Source organism: Dunckerocampus dactyliophorus, chromosome 14 (genome assembly GCF_027744805.1).
Source record: "Dunckerocampus dactyliophorus isolate RoL2022-P2 chromosome 14, RoL_Ddac_1.1, whole genome shotgun sequence".
NCBI classification, from domain to species: Eukaryota; Metazoa; Chordata; class Actinopteri; order Syngnathiformes; family Syngnathidae; genus Dunckerocampus; species Dunckerocampus dactyliophorus.
The window spans coordinates 29,767,279-29,787,976 of NC_072832.1; the positions used below are offsets into that span (position 1 = coordinate 29,767,279).

General features: G+C 22.3%; 1 protein-coding gene across 1 annotated transcript in view; it reads left to right on the forward strand.

Moving 5' to 3' along the window:
• The window catches only part of LOC129194088 (uncharacterized), a 66,158-nt gene extending 47,900 nt beyond the window's left edge, over positions 1 to 18,258 (forward strand). The window contains exons 2-7 of the mRNA XM_054799002.1: positions 15,275 to 15,400; positions 15,586 to 15,786; positions 15,950 to 16,069; positions 16,261 to 16,452; positions 16,891 to 17,016; positions 17,202 to 18,258. Of these exons, the coding sequence (XP_054654977.1) occupies positions 15,275 to 15,400; positions 15,586 to 15,786; positions 15,950 to 16,069; positions 16,261 to 16,452; positions 16,891 to 17,016; positions 17,202 to 17,503 (1,067 nt within the window). The 3' untranslated portion in view covers positions 17,504 to 18,258. The remainder of the gene's footprint in view (positions 1 to 15,274; positions 15,401 to 15,585; positions 15,787 to 15,949; positions 16,070 to 16,260; positions 16,453 to 16,890; positions 17,017 to 17,201) is intronic.
• The last annotated feature ends 2,440 nt before the right edge of the window (positions 18,259 to 20,698 follow it).

Genomic DNA, 20,698 nt, shown 5'->3' on the forward strand with positions numbered 1-20,698 from the left:
TATAACAACATAAACATGTTATATTATTATTATTATTATTAACTATATAACAACATAAACATGTTATAATAACTATATAACAACATAAACATGCTATATTATTATAATTATTAACTATATAACAACATAAACATGTTATATTATTATTATTAACTATATAACAACATAAACATGTTTTATTATTATTATTATTAACTATATAACAACATCAACATGTTATATTATTATTATTATTAACTATATAACAACATAAACATGCTATATTATTAATATTATTATTAACTATATAACAACATAAACATGTTATATTATTATTATTATTATTAACTATATAACAACATAAACATGTTATATTATCATTATTATATATTATTATTATTATTCACTATATCACAACATAAACATGTTTTATTATTATTATTAACTATATAACAACATCAACATGTTATATTATTATTATTAACTATATAACAACATAAACATGTTATATTATTATTATTAACTATATAACAACATAAACATGTTATATTATTATTATTATTAACTATATAACAACATAAACATGTTTTATTATTATTATTAACTATATAACAACATAAACATGTTATATTATTAGTATTAACTATATAACAACATAAACATGTTCTATTATTATTATTATTATTAACTATATAACAACATAAACATGTTATATTATTATTAACTATATAACAACATAAACATGTTATTATTATTATTATTATAACTATATAACAACATAAACATGTTTTATTATTATTATTAACTATATTATTATTATTATTAACTATATAACAACATAAACATGTTCTATTATTATTATTAACTATATAACAACATAAACATGTTATTATTATTATTATTATTATTAACTATATAACAACATAAGCATGTTATTATTATTATTATTATTATTAACTATATAACAACATAAACATGTTATTATTATTATTATTATTAACTATATAACAACATAAGCATGTTATTATTATTATTATTATTATTATTATTATTAACTATATAACAACATAAACATGTTATTATTATTATTATTATTATTATTAACTATATAACAACATCAACATGTTATATTATTATTATTATTAACTATATAACAACATAAACATGTTATATTATTATTAACTATATAACAATATAAACATGCTATATTATTATTATTAACTATATAACAACATAAACATGTTACATTATTATTATTATTAACTATATAACAACATAAACATGTTTTATTATTATTATTAACTATATAACAACATCAACATGTTATATTATTATTATTATTAACTATATAACAACATAAACATGCTATATTATTATTATTATTAACTATATAACAACATAAACATGTTTTATTATTATTATTAACTATATAACAACATAAACATGTTATTATTATTATTATTATTAACTATATAACAACATAAACATGTTATATTATTATTATTATTAACTATATAACAACATAAACATGTTATATTATTATTAACTATATAACAACATAAACATGTTTTATTATTATTATTAACTATATAACAACATAAACATGTTATATTATTATTAACTATATAACAATATAAACATGCTATATTATTATTATTAACTATATAACAACATAAACATGTTATATTATTATTAACTATATAACAACATAAGCATGTTATATTATTATTATTATTAACTATATAACAACATAAGCATGTTATTATTATTATTATTATTAACTATATAACAACATAAACATGTTTTATTATTATTATTAACTATATAACAACATAAACATGTGATATTATTATTATTATTAACTATATAACAACATAAACATGTTACATTATTATTATTATTAACTATATAACAACATAAACATGTTTTATTATTATTATTAACTATATAACAACATAAACATGCTATATTATTATTATTATTAACTATATAACAACATAAACATGTTATACTATTATTAACTATATAACAACATAAACATGCTATATTATTATTATTATTAACTATATAACAACATAAACATGTTTTATTATTATTAACTATATAACAACATCAACATGTTATATTATTATTATTATTATTAACTATATAACAACATAAACATGTTCTATTATTATTATTATTAACTATATAACAACATAAACATGTTATATTATTATTATTAACTATATAACAACATAAACATGTTATATTATTATTATTAACTATATAACAACATAAACATGTTATATTATTATGATTATTATTAACTATATAACAACATAAACATGTTATATTATTATTATTATTAACTATATAACATAAACATGTTATATTATTATTATTATTAACTATATAACAACATAAACATGTTATATTATTATTATTATTAACTATATAACAACAAAAACATGCTATATTATTATAATTATTAACTATATAACAACATAAACATGTTATATTATTATTATTAACTATATAACAACATAAACATGTAATATTAATTATTATTAACTATATAACAACATAAACATGTTATATTATTATTATTATGAACTATATAACAACATAAACATGTTATATTATTATTATTATTAACTACATAACAACATAAACATGCTATATTATTATTATTATTAACTATATAACAACATAAACATGTTATATTATTATTATTATTAACTATATAACAACATAAACATGCTATATTATTAATATTATGAACTATATAACAACATAAACATGTTATATTATTATTATTATTATTAACTATATAACAACATAAACATGTTATATTATTATTATGATTAACTATATAACAACATAAACATGTTATAATATTAACTATATAACAACATAAACATGTTATATTATTATTATTATTAACTATATAACAACATAAACATGTTATATTATTATTATTATTAACTATATAACAACATAAACATGTTATATTATTATTATTATTAACTATATAACAACATAAACATGCTATATTATTAATATTATGAACTATATAACAACATAAACATGTTATATTATTATTATTATTAACTATATAACAACATAAACATGTTACATTATTATTAACTATATAACAACATAAACATGCTATATTATTATTATTAACTATATAACAACATATATTATTATTATGAACTATATAACAACATAAACATGTTATTATTATTATTAACTATATAACAACATAAACATGTTATATTATTATTATTATTATTAACTATATAACAACATAAACATGTTATATTATTATTATTATTAACTATATAACATAAACATGTTATATTATTATTATTATTAACTATATAACAACATAAACATGTTATATTATTATAATTATTAACTATATAACAACATATATTATTATTATGAACTATATAACAACATAAACATGTTATATTATTATTATTATTATTATTAACTATATAACAACATAAACATGTTATATTATTATTATTAACTATATAACAACATAAACATGTTATAATATTAACTATATAACAACATAAACATGTTATATTATTATTATTATTAACTATATAACAACATAAACATGTTATATTATTATTATTAACTATATAACAACATAAACATGTTATATTATTATTATTATTATTAACTATATAACAACATAAACATGTTATATTATTATTATTATTAACTATATAACATAAACATGTTATATTATTATTATTATTAACTATATAACAACATAAACATGTTATATTATTATTATTATTAACTATATAACAACATAAACATGCTATATTATTATAATTATTAACTATATAACAACATAAACATGTTATATTATTATTATTAACTATATAACAACATAAACATGTTATAATATTAACTATATAACAACATAAACATGTTATATTATTATTATTATGAACTATATAACAACATAAACATGTTTTATTATTATTATTATTAACTACATAACAACATAAACATGCTATATTATTATTATTATTAACTATATAACAACATAAACATGTTATATTATTATTATTAACTATATAACAACATAAACATGCTATATTATTAATATTATGAACTATATAACAACATAAACATGTTATATTATTATTATTATTATTAACTATATAACAACATAAACATGTTATATTATTATTATTATTAACTATATAACAACATAAACATGTTATATTATGATTATTATTAACTATATAACAACATAAACATGTTATATTATTATTATTATTATTAACTATATAACAACATAAACATGTTATATTATTATTATTATTAACTATATAACAACATAAACATGTTATATTATGATTATTATTAACTATATAACAACATAAACATGTTATATTATTATTATTATTAACTATATAACAACATAAACATGCTATATTATTAATATTATGAACTATATAACAACATAAACATGTTATATTATTATTATTATTATTAACTATATAACAACATAAACATGTTATATTATTATTATTATTAACTATATAACAACATAAACATGTTATATTATGATTATTATTAACTATATAACAACATAAACATGTTATATTATTATTATTATTATTAACTATATAACAACATAAACATGTTATATTATTATTATTATTAACTATATAACAACATAAACATGTTATATTATGATTATTATTAACTATATAACAACATAAACATGTTATATTATTATTATTATTAACTATATAACAACATAAACATGCTATATTATTAATATTATGAACTATATAACAACATAAACATGTTATAATATTAACTATATAACAACATAAACATGTTATATTATTATTATTAACTATATAACAACATAAACATGTTATATTATTATTATTATTATTATTAACTATATAACAACATAAACATGCTATATTATTATTATTATTAACTATATAACAACATAAACATGTTATATTATTATTATTATTAACTATATAACATAAACATGTTATATTATTATTATTATTAACTATATAACAACATAAACATGTTATATTATTATTATTATTAACTATATAACAACATAAACATGTTATATTATTATTATTAACTATATAACAACATAAACATGTTATATTATTATTATGATTAACTATATAACAACATAAACATGTTATATTATTATTATTAACTATATAACAACATAAACATGTTATAATATTAACTATATAACAACATAAACATGTTCTATTATTATTATTAACTACATAACAACATAAACATGTTATATTATTATTATTATTAACTATATAACAACATAAACATGCTATATTATTATTATTATTAACTATATAACAACATAAACATGTTATATTATTATTATTATTAACTATATAACAACATACACATGATATATTATTATTATTATTAACTACATAACAACATAAACATGCTATATTATTATTATTATTAACTATATAACAACATAAACATGTTATATTATTATTATTATTAACTATATAACAACATAAACATGTTATATTATTATTATTATGAACTACATAACAACATAAACATGTTATATTATTATTATTATTAACTATATAACAACATAAACATGCTATATTATTAATATTATGAACTATATAACAACATAAACATGTTATATTATTATTATTATTATTAACTATATAACAACATAAACATGTTATATTATTATTATTATTATTAACTATATAACAACATAAACATGTTATATTATTATTATTAACTATATAACAACATAAACATGTTATATTATTATTATTATTATTAACTATATAACAACATAAACATGTTATATTATTATTATTAACTATATAACAACATAAACATGCTATATTATTATTATTATTATTAACTATATAACAACATAAACATGTTATATTATTATTATTATTAACTATATAACAACATAAACATGTTATATTATGATTATTATTAACTATATAACAACATAAACATGTTATATTATTATTATGATTAACTATATAACAACATAAACATGTTATAATATTAACTATATAACAACATAAACATGTTATATTATTATTATTATTAACTATATAACAACATAAACATGCTATATTATTAATATTATGAACTATATAACAACATAAACATGTTATATTATTATTATTATTAACTATATAACAACATAAACATGTTATATTATTATTATTATTAACTATATAACAACATAAACATGTTATATTATTATTATTAACTATATAACAACATAAACATGCTATATTATTATTATTATTATTAACTATATAACAACATAAACATGTTATATTATTATTATTATTAACTATATAACAACATAAACATGTTATATTATTATTATTATTAACTATATAACAACATAAACATGTTACGTTATTATTAACTATATAACAACATAAACATGTTATAATATTAACTATATAACAACATAAACATGCTATATTATTATTATTATTAACTATATAACAACATATATTATTATTATGAACTATATAACAACATAAACATGTTATTATTATTATTAACTATATAACAACATAAACATGTTATATTATTATTATTATTATTAACTATATAACAACATAAACATGTTATATTATTATTATTATTAATTATATAACAACATAAACATGTTATATTATTATTATTATTAACTATATAACAACATAAACATGCTATATTATTATAATTATTAACTATATAACAACATATATTATTATTATGAACTATATAACAACATAAACATGTTATATTATTATTATTATTATTAACTATATAACAACATAAACATGTTATAATAACTATATAACAACATAAACATGCTATATTATTATAATAACTATATAACAACATAAACATGTTATATTATTATTATTAACTATATAACAACATAAACATGTTTTATTATTATTATTATTAACTATATAACAACATCAACATGTTATATTATTATTATTATTAACTATATAACAACATAAACATGCTATATTATTAATATTATTATTAACTATATAACAACATAAACATGTTATATTATTATTATTATTATTAACTATATAACAACATAAACATGTTATATTATTATTATTATTAACTATATAACAACATAAACATGTTATATTATGATTATTATTAACTATATAACAACATAAACATGTTATATTATTATTATTATTAACTATATAACAACATAAACATGCTATATTATTAATATTATGAACTATATAACAACATAAACATGTTATAATATTAACTATATAACAACATAAACATGTTATATTATTATTATTAACTATATAACAACATAAACATGTTATATTATTATTATTATTATTATTAACTATATAACAACATAAACATGCTATATTATTATTATTATTAACTATATAACAACATAAACATGTTATATTATTATTATTATTAACTATATAACATAAACATGTTATATTATTATTATTATTAACTATATAACAACATAAACATGTTATATTATTATTATTATTAACTATATAACAACATAAACATGTTATATTATTATTATTAACTATATAACAACATAAACATGTTATATTATTATTATGATTAACTATATAACAACATAAACATGTTATATTATTATTATTAACTATATAACAACATAAACATGTTATAATATTAACTATATAACAACATAAACATGTTCTATTATTATTATTAACTACATAACAACATAAACATGTTATATTATTATTATTATTAACTATATAACAACATAAACATGCTATATTATTATTATTATTAACTATATAACAACATAAACATGTTATATTATTATTATTATTAACTATATAACAACATACACATGATATATTATTATTATTATTAACTACATAACAACATAAACATGCTATATTATTATTATTATTAACTATATAACAACATAAACATGTTATATTATTATTATTATTAACTATATAACAACATAAACATGTTATATTATTATTATTATGAACTACATAACAACATAAACATGTTATATTATTATTATTATTAACTATATAACAACATAAACATGCTATATTATTAATATTATGAACTATATAACAACATAAACATGTTATATTATTATTATTATTATTAACTATATAACAACATAAACATGTTATATTATTATTATTATTATTAACTATATAACAACATAAACATGTTATATTATTATTATTAACTATATAACAACATAAACATGTTATATTATTATTATTATTATTAACTATATAACAACATAAACATGTTATATTATTATTATTAACTATATAACAACATAAACATGCTATATTATTATTATTATTATTAACTATATAACAACATAAACATGTTATATTATTATTATTATTAACTATATAACAACATAAACATGTTATATTATGATTATTATTAACTATATAACAACATAAACATGTTATATTATTATTATGATTAACTATATAACAACATAAACATGTTATAATATTAACTATATAACAACATAAACATGTTATATTATTATTATTATTAACTATATAACAACATAAACATGCTATATTATTAATATTATGAACTATATAACAACATAAACATGTTATATTATTATTATTATTAACTATATAACAACATAAACATGTTATATTATTATTATTATTAACTATATAACAACATAAACATGTTATATTATTATTATTAACTATATAACAACATAAACATGCTATATTATTATTATTATTATTAACTATATAACAACATAAACATGTTATATTATTATTATTATTAACTATATAACAACATAAACATGTTATATTATTATTATTATTAACTATATAACAACATAAACATGTTACGTTATTATTAACTATATAACAACATAAACATGTTATAATATTAACTATATAACAACATAAACATGCTATATTATTATTATTATTAACTATATAACAACATATATTATTATTATGAACTATATAACAACATAAACATGTTATTATTATTATTAACTATATAACAACATAAACATGTTATATTATTATTATTATTATTAACTATATAACAACATAAACATGTTATATTATTATTATTATTAATTATATAACAACATAAACATGTTATATTATTATTATTATTAACTATATAACAACATAAACATGCTATATTATTATAATTATTAACTATATAACAACATATATTATTATTATGAACTATATAACAACATAAACATGTTATATTATTATTATTATTATTAACTATATAACAACATAAACATGTTATAATAACTATATAACAACATAAACATGCTATATTATTATAATAACTATATAACAACATAAACATGTTATATTATTATTATTAACTATATAACAACATAAACATGTTTTATTATTATTATTATTAACTATATAACAACATCAACATGTTATATTATTATTATTATTAACTATATAACAACATAAACATGCTATATTATTAATATTATTATTAACTATATAACAACATAAACATGTTATATTATTATTATTATTATTAACTATATAACAACATAAACATGTTATATTATCATTATTATATATTATTATTATTATTCACTATATCACAACATAAACATGTTTTATTATTATTATTAACTATATAACAACATCAACATGTTATATTATTATTATTAACTATATAACAACATAAACATGTTATATTATTATTATTAACTATATAACAACATAAACATGTTATATTATTATTATTATTAACTATATAACAACATAAACATGTTTTATTATTATTATTAACTATATAACAACATAAACATGTTATATTATTAGTATTAACTATATAACAACATAAACATGTTCTATTATTATTATTATTATTAACTATATAACAACATAAACATGTTATATTATTATTAACTATATAACAACATAAACATGTTATTATTATTATTATTATAACTATATAACAACATAAACATGTTTTATTATTATTATTAACTATATTATTATTATTATTAACTATATAACAACATAAACATGTTCTATTATTATTATTAACTATATAACAACATAAACATGTTATTATTATTATTATTATTATTAACTATATAACAACATAAGCATGTTATTATTATTATTATTATTATTAACTATATAACAACATAAACATGTTATTATTATTATTATTATTAACTATATAACAACATAAGCATGTTATTATTATTATTATTATTATTATTAACTATATAACAACATAAACATGTTATTATTATTATTATTATTATTATTAACTATATAACAACATCAACATGTTATATTATTATTATTATTAACTATATAACAACATAAACATGTTATATTATTATTAACTATATAACAATATAAACATGCTATATTATTATTATTAACTATATAACAACATAAACATGTTACATTATTATTATTATTAACTATATAACAACATAAACATGTTTTATTATTATTATTAACTATATAACAACATCAACATGTTATATTATTATTATTATTAACTATATAACAACATAAACATGCTATATTATTATTATTATTAACTATATAACAACATAAACATGTTATTATTATTATTATTATTAACTATATAACAACATAAACATGTTATATTATTATTATTATTAACTATATAACAACATAAACATGTTATATTATTATTATTATTAACTATATAACAACATAAACATGTTTTATTATTATTATTAACTATATAACAACATAAACATGTTATATTATTATTAACTATATAACAATATAAACATGCTATATTATTATTATTAACTATATAACAACATAAACATGTTATATTATTATTAACTATATAACAACATAAGCATGTTATATTATTATTATTATTAACTATATAACAACATAAGCATGTTATTATTATTATTATTATTATTAACTATATAACAACATAAACATGTTATTATTATTATTATTATTATTATTATTAACTATATAACAACATAAACATGTTTTATTATTATTATTAACTATATAACAACATAAACATGTTATAATATTAACTATATAACAACATAAACATGTTATATTATTATTATTATTAACTATATAACAACATAAACATGCTATATTATTAATATTATGAACTATATAACAACATAAACATGTTATATTATTATTATTATTATTAACTATATAACAACATAAACATGTTATATTATTATTATTAACTATATAACAACATAAACATGCTATATTATTATTATTATTATTAACTATATAACAACATAAACATGTTATATTATTATTATTATTAACTATATAACAACATAAACATGTTATATTATTATTATTATTAACTATATAACAACATAAACATGTTACGTTATTATTAACTATATAACAACATAAACATGTTATAATATTAACTATATAACAACATAAACATGCTATATTATTATTATTATTAACTATATAACAACATATATTATTATTATGAACTATATAACAACATAAACATGTTATTATTATTATTAACTATATAACAACATAAACATGTTATATTATTATTATTATTATTAACTATATAACAACATAAACATGTTATATTATTATTATTATTAATTATATAACAACATAAACATGTTATATTATTATTATTATTAACTATATAACAACATAAACATGCTATATTATTATAATTATTAACTATATAACAACATATATTATTATTATGAACTATATAACAACATAAACATGTTATATTATTATTATTATTATTAACTATATAACAACATAAACATGTTATAATAACTATATAACAACATAAACATGCTATATTATTATAATAACTATATAACAACATAAACATGTTATATTATTATTATTAACTATATAACAACATAAACATGTTTTATTATTATTATTATTAACTATATAACAACATCAACATGTTATATTATTATTATTATTAACTATATAACAACATAAACATGCTATATTATTAATATTATTATTAACTATATAACAACATAAACATGTTATATTATTATTATTATTATTAACTATATAACAACATAAACATGTTATATTATCATTATTATATATTATTATTATTATTCACTATATCACAACATAAACATGTTTTATTATTATTATTAACTATATAACAACATCAACATGTTATATTATTATTATTAACTATATAACAACATAAACATGTTATATTATTATTATTAACTATATAACAACATAAACATGTTATATTATTATTATTATTAACTATATAACAACATAAACATGTTTTATTATTATTATTAACTATATAACAACATAAACATGTTATATTATTAGTATTAACTATATAACAACATAAACATGTTCTATTATTATTATTATTATTAACTATATAACAACATAAACATGTTATATTATTATTAACTATATAACAACATAAACATGTTATTATTATTATTATTATAACTATATAACAACATAAACATGTTTTATTATTATTATTAACTATATTATTATTATTATTAACTATATAACAACATAAACATGTTCTATTATTATTATTAACTATATAACAACATAAACATGTTATTATTATTATTATTATTATTAACTATATAACAACATAAGCATGTTATTATTATTATTATTATTATTAACTATATAACAACATAAACATGTTATTATTATTATTATTATTAACTATATAACAACATAAGCATGTTATTATTATTATTATTATTATTATTAACTATATAACAACATAAACATGTTATTATTATTATTATTATTATTATTAACTATATAACAACATCAACATGTTATATTATTATTATTATTAACTATATAACAACATAAACATGTTATATTATTATTAACTATATAACAATATAAACATGCTATATTATTATTATTAACTATATAACAACATAAACATGTTACATTATTATTATTATTAACTATATAACAACATAAACATGTTTTATTATTATTATTAACTATATAACAACATCAACATGTTATATTATTATTATTATTAACTATATAACAACATAAACATGCTATATTATTATTATTATTAACTATATAACAACATAAACATGTTTTATTATTATTATTAACTATATAACAACATAAACATGTTATTATTATTATTATTATTAACTATATAACAACATAAACATGTTATATTATTATTATTATTAACTATATAACAACATAAACATGTTATATTATTATTATTATTAACTATATAACAACATAAACATGTTTTATTATTATTATTAACTATATAACAACATAAACATGTTATATTATTATTAACTATATAACAATATAAACATGCTATATTATTATTATTAACTATATAACAACATAAACATGTTATATTATTATTAACTATATAACAACATAAGCATGTTATATTATTATTATTATTAACTATATAACAACATAAGCATGTTATTATTATTATTATTATTAACTATATAACAACATAAACATGTTATTATTATTATTATTATTATTATTATTAACTATATAACAACATAAACATGTTTTATTATTATTATTAACTATATAACAACATAAACATGTGATATTATTATTATTATTAACTATATAACAAAATAAACATGTTACATTATTATTATTATTAACTATATAACAACATAAACATGTTTTATTATTATTATTAACTATATAACATCAACATGTTATATTATTATTATTAACTATATAACAACATAAACATGCTATATTATTATTATTATTAACTATATAACAACATAAACATGTTTTATTATTATTAACTATATAACAACATCAACATGTTATATTATTATTATTATTATTAACTATATAACAACATAAACATGTTACATTATTATTATTAACTATATAACAACATAAACATGCTATATTATTTTTATTATTAACTATATAACAACATAAACATGCTATATTATTATTATTATTAACTATATAACAACATAAACATGTTATATTATTATTATTAACTATATAACAACATAAACATGTTATATTATTATTATTATTATTAACTATATAACAACATAAACATGTTATATTATTATTATTATTATTATTATTATTAACTATATAACAACATAAACATGATATATTATTATTATTATTAACTATATAACAACATAAACATGTTCTATTATTATTATTATTAAGTGTATAACAACATAAACATGTTATATTATTATTATTATTAACTATATAACAACATAAACATGTTCTATTATTATTATTATTAAGTGTATAACAACATAAACATGTTATATTATTATTATTATTATTAACTATATAACAACATAAACATGTTTTATTATTATTATTAACTATATAACATCAACATGTTATATTATTATTATTAACTATATAACAACATAAACATGCTATATTATTATTATTATTAACTATATAACAACATAAACATGTTTTATTATTATTAACTATATAACAACATCAACATGTTATATTATTATTATTATTATTAACTATATAACAACATAAACATGTTACATTATTATTAACTATATAACAACATAAACATGCTATATTATTTTTATTATTAACTATATAACAACATAAACATGCTATATTATTATTATTATTAACTATATAACAACATAAACATGTTATAATTATTATTATTAACTATATAACAACATAAACATGTTATATTATTATTATTATTATTATTAACTATATAACAACATAAACATGCTATATTATTTTTATTATTAACTATATAACAACATAAACATGCTATATTATTATTATTATTAACTATATAACAACATAAACATGTTATATTATTATTATTAACTATATAACAACATAAACATGTTATATTATTATTATTATTATTAACTATATAACAACATAAACATGTTATATTATTATTATTATTATTATTATTATTAACTATATAACAACATAAACATGATATATTATTATTATTATTAACTATATAACAACATAAACATGTTCTATTATTATTATTATTAAGTGTATAACAACATAAACATGTTATATTATTATTATTATTAACTATATAACAACATAAACATGTTCTATTATTATTATTATTAAGTGTATAACAACATAAACATGTTATATTATTATTATTATTATTAACTATATAACAACATAAACATGTTCTATTATGTGTTCATCCTGCCTTTTAGGCTCAGCTATCAAGTGCTATCAATGTAACCTTGGAGCGTCCTACTTCACCAGCTGGGACTGGAGTACTAAATGTACCCTCACCAAATGTGGAAAAGGAGATCAGTGCTTCATCACCAAAGATCAGAGTAAGCAAGCTGAAAGGTGTTGCAGGTGTCAGCCATGATCTACATAGAATACAACACCTAGAGCATATACACTACATATCATACATACATCATAGACGTACAGCACATAGACATGATCACATCACCTTCCTCATTCATGTCTTTGTGAACACCACTCACCCCGTGTCCTTGTATGACCTCTACAGGTACAGGCACCTACCAGGTGGGCTGCAAGGCTGGTTGGAAAGATAATGCTAACACTAAGTGCTGTGACACTGATGGATGCAACAACTGGCTGGACGTGGCTGCTGATGCACCAGCATGGAAGAAGCTGGAGGCCATCAAGGCAGCTTGCAGCAACAACAACGATCTCAAAGCCTGCCTGGAAGCCATCTCCTCCACCAAGAGTAAGACCAGTGGTGTGGGGGGGCTGTTTGCAAGGTTTCACTTCCACAGTTCAACTTCTAACTGCTGACTAGAACATGACTTGGACCTGTTATGTCATGGCTTGTTTACACCACTCATGTGTTCATGCTGACCTCATGTGTTCATCCTGCCTTTTATTCTCAGCTATCAACTGCTATCAATGTGACCTTGAAGAGAACTTCTTCACCAACTGGGACTGGACTACTAAATGTACCCCCACCCCATGTAAAGCAGGACAGCAGTGCTCCATCACTAAAGTGTCACGTAAGCAAGCTGAAAGGTGTTGCAGGTGTCAGCCATGATCTACATAGAATACAACACCTAGAGCATATACACTACATATCATACATACATCATAGACGTACAACACATAGACATGATCACATCACCTTCCTCATTCATGTCTTTGTGAACACGACCACCACTCACCCCGTGTCCTTGTATGACCTCTACAGGTGATGCAGTCTCCTATAAGATGGAATGCAAGCCTGCTTGTAAAGATGGTACTAACACTAAGTGCTGTGACTCTGATGGATGCAACAACTGGCTGGGCATGGCTGCTACAACCCAACAGGCTGCTGTCAGGACAGCATGCACCAAGGTCAACAATGATCTCAAAGAGTGCCTGGATGCCATCAAGACCAAGAGTAAGAGCAGACCAGTGGTGGGGGGGCTGCGTGGTGGGTCTTTGACGGCCATTGTTTTAGGAAAAAGGCCTAAGAAGGCAAGCAAACAATAAGAATGCAATGTAAGCATCAGTGATGAAGATGAAGATGAAGACAGTCTGATGACACCTTCATCTTAGCAGCTTCAAGGTCAAATGTTGACCTTTAAAAGCTGACATGGAGTTGTGCTTTTAGGGAAAAGTGCTAAGTTGATGTGATGACATCATTTCATTCAGGCAATAGAAAGGTAGTAAAAGTGGTCCTATTGTAGCATGCTAGGCTAACAGCTCCTCAATGCAGACTGCTGCTGCTTTCTATGTGCTGACTAGAACATGACTTGGACCTGTTATGTCATGGCTTGTTGACACCACCCATGTGTTCATGCTGACCTCATGTGTTCATCCTACCTTTTATTCTCAGCTCCCAGCTGCTATTCATGCTCTGGTCCCCTTGGAGCGGACTACTTCACCAGCTGGGACTGGAGTGCTCAATGTACCCTCACCCCATGTAATGCAGGAGATCAGTGCTCCGTCACTAAAGTGTCAGGTAAGCAAGCTGAAAGGTGTTGCAGGTGTCAGCCATGATCTACATAGAATACAACACCTAGAGCACATACACTACATATCATACATACATCATAGACGTACAGCACATAGACATGATCACATCACTTTACTCATTCATGTCTTTGTGAACACCACTCACCCCGTGTCCTTGTATGACCTCTACAGGTGCAGGCACCTACCAGGTGGGCTGCAAGGCCAAGGCTGCCTGTGACAGTGATGATGCTAACACTAAGTGCTGTAACACTGATGGATGCAACAAGTGGCTGGACGTGGGCGAGGATGCTGATGCATGGAAGAAGGTGGAGGCCATCAAGGCAGCTTGCAGCCCCTCCAGCAACGACCCCAAAGACTGCCTGAAAGCCATCGACCCAAACCTCATCAGTGGTGGGGGGGGGGGGCTGGCTGGTGCTTTGGGCCTGCCTTTGGTCTTGGCCATCAGCGTGATTGTGTTGGTGGTACTGGGCTAACCCCCCCATGCAGCCCCCCCCCCAGCCATCAGCGTGATTGTGTTGGTGGTACTGGGCTAACCCCCCATGCAGCCCCCCCCCCCCCCCTTTTCCTCTTTAACATGAAAAGGCTAAAAAAAAGAAAAGAAATAATCCAACAAAGCAACTTTCCATCAACCTGACCTGATGTGATGTTTGCACCCCCCCACATGACCAGCCCCTCCCTTGCTGTTACACTCAGGGGTGTCGCATGTGCGGCCCCGGGGCCCATGAAGGTCTTAATATGAGCAAAGTGTCATTCATTGGAAAAGTGTCATCAAATTGGGGGGAGCACAAGAAATTGTTGGACCGGAAGAAAATGTCAGAAGAAAGTTGAAGTGGTTGGAAAATAAAAATAAAACGAATAAAAAGCTGTGATGTGCAAATGAACGAGTTGTTAAACGTCATGAATGCATGATTGTACAATGAATGCATGGTTGTACAATGAATGCATGGTTGTACAATGAATGCATGGTTGTACAGTGAATGCATGGTTGTACAATGAATGCATGATTGTACAGTGAATGCATGGTTGTACAATGAATGCATGATTGTACAATGAATGCATGGTTGTACAATTAATATGAATGCATGGTTGGACAATGAATGCATGGTTGTACAATGAATGAAACCACAAGTATCATTCTTGTCCAAAAGGATGGAAAAGGCAACATGAGAAGGAAATGAACAAGATGACTTTAATGACTGGAAAACATCATTTTCATCAATAAACTCACATTGCAGAACATTTGATGGAGTGGAGCCTTTTTGTCTTTAGCCTAAATGAAACATGCTAACGCTACATCCCATCTCTCCAGCATCCGTGACATGCTAATGCTACATCCCATCTTTCCAGCATTCATGGCATGCTAATGCTACGTGCCATCTTTCCAGTATCCGTGACATGCTAATGCTACATGACATCTTTCCAGCATCCATGACATGCTAATGCTACATCCCATCTTTCCAGCATCCGTGACATGCTAATGCTACGTCCCATCTTTCCAGCATCCATGACATGCTAATGCTATGTCCCATCTTTCTAGCATCCGTGACATGCTAATGCTATGTCCCATCTTTCCAGCATCGGTGACATGCTAACGCGACATCCCATCTTTCCAGCATCCGTGACATGCTAATGCTACATCCCATCTTTCCAGCATTCATAGCATGCTAATGCTACATCCCATCTTTCCAGCATCCGTGACATGCTAATGCTACATCCCATCTCTCCAGCATCCGTGACATGCTAATGCTACATCCCATCTTTCCAGCATCCGTGACATGCTAATGCTACATCCCATTTTTCCAGCATCCATGACATGCTCATGCTATGTCCCATCTTTCCAGCATTCATGGCATGCTAATGCTACATACCATCTTTCCAGCATCCGTGACATGCTAATGCTACATCCCATCTTTCCAGCATCGGTGACATGCTAATGCTCCATCCCATCTTTCCATCATCGTTGACATGCTAATGCTACATCCCATCTTTCCAGCATCCGTGACATGCTAATGCTACATCCCATCTTTCCAGCATCCGTGACATGCTAATGCTACCTCCCATCTTTCCAGCATCTGTGACATGCTAATGCTACGTGCCATCTTTCTTGCATTCATGACATGCTAATTCTACATCCCATCTTTCCAGCATCCATGACATGCTAATGCTTCGTCCCATCTTTCTAGCATCCGTGACATGCTAATGCTACGTGCCATCTTTCCAGTATCCGTGACATGCTAATGCTACATGACATCTTTCCAGCATCCATGACATGCTAATGCTACATCCCATCTTTCTAGCATCTGTGACATGCTAATGCTACATCCCCTCTTTCCAGCATCCGTGACATGCTAATGCTACGTCCCATCTTTCCAGTATCCGTGACATGCTAATGCTACATGCCATCTTTCCAGCATCCATGACATGCTAATGCTACGTACATTTACCAACATCAGTGACATGCTAATGCTACGTCCATCTTTCCAGCATCCATGACATGCTAATGCTACATCCCATCTTTCTAGCATCCGTGACATGCTAATGCTACATGCCATCTTTCCAGCATCCATGACATGCTAATGCTACGTCCCATCATTCCAGCGTCCGTGACATGCTAATGCTACGTCCCATCTTTCCAGTATCCGTGACATGCTAATGCTACGTCCATCTTTCCAGCATCAGGAACATGCTAATGCTACGTCACATCTTTCCAGCATCGGTGACATGCTAATGCTACGTCCCATCTTTCCAGCATCTGTGACGTACTAATGGTACGTCCATCTTTCCAGCATCCGTGACGTGTTAATGCTACGTGACATCTTTCCAGCATCCGTGACATGCTAATGCTACGTCCCATTTTTCCAGCATCCGTGACGTGCTAATGCTATGTGCCATCTTTCCAGCATCCGTGACGTGCTAATGCTACGTGATATCTTTCCAGCATCCGTGACATGCTAATGCTAGGTACCATCTTTCCAGCATCCGTGACGTGCTAATGCTACGTCCATCTATCCATCATCAGTGACATGCTAATGCTATGTCCATTTTTCTAACATCAGTGACATGCTTATGCTCCGTGCCATCTTTCCAAGATCAGTGACATGCTGATGCTACATCCCATCTTTCCAGCATCAGTGACGTGCTAATGCTACATCCCATCTTTCCAGCATCAGTGACATGCTAATGCTACGTCCATCTTTCCAGCATCCTTGACATGCTAATGCTACGTCCCATCTTTCCAGCATCCAGCACGCCGGAACCGCGACGCTTTCCAGGGCGCGGGCCCCTCTCTCGGGGCGAACCCATTCCAGGGCGCCCTGCCCTTCACAAAGAAAAGAGAACTCTCCCCGGGGCACCCGCCAGCTTCTCCGGGATCGCTTGCGTCGCCGCACTGGGCGCCTCGCGGCGCCTATCTCCGCCTCTCCAGGTTCGGGGATCTGAACCCGACTCCCTTTCAATCGGCCCGGGGGCGACATAGGCCATCGCCCCGCCCTTCCGAACGGCGCTCGCACATCCCTTAGGACCGACTGACCCATGTTCAACTGCTGTTCACATGGAACCCTTCTCCACTTCGGCCTTCAAAGCTCTCGTTTGAATATTTGCTTCTACCACCAAGATCTGCGCCCGCGGCGGCTCCACCCGGGCCTGCGCCCGGGGCTTCCGTGCGCACC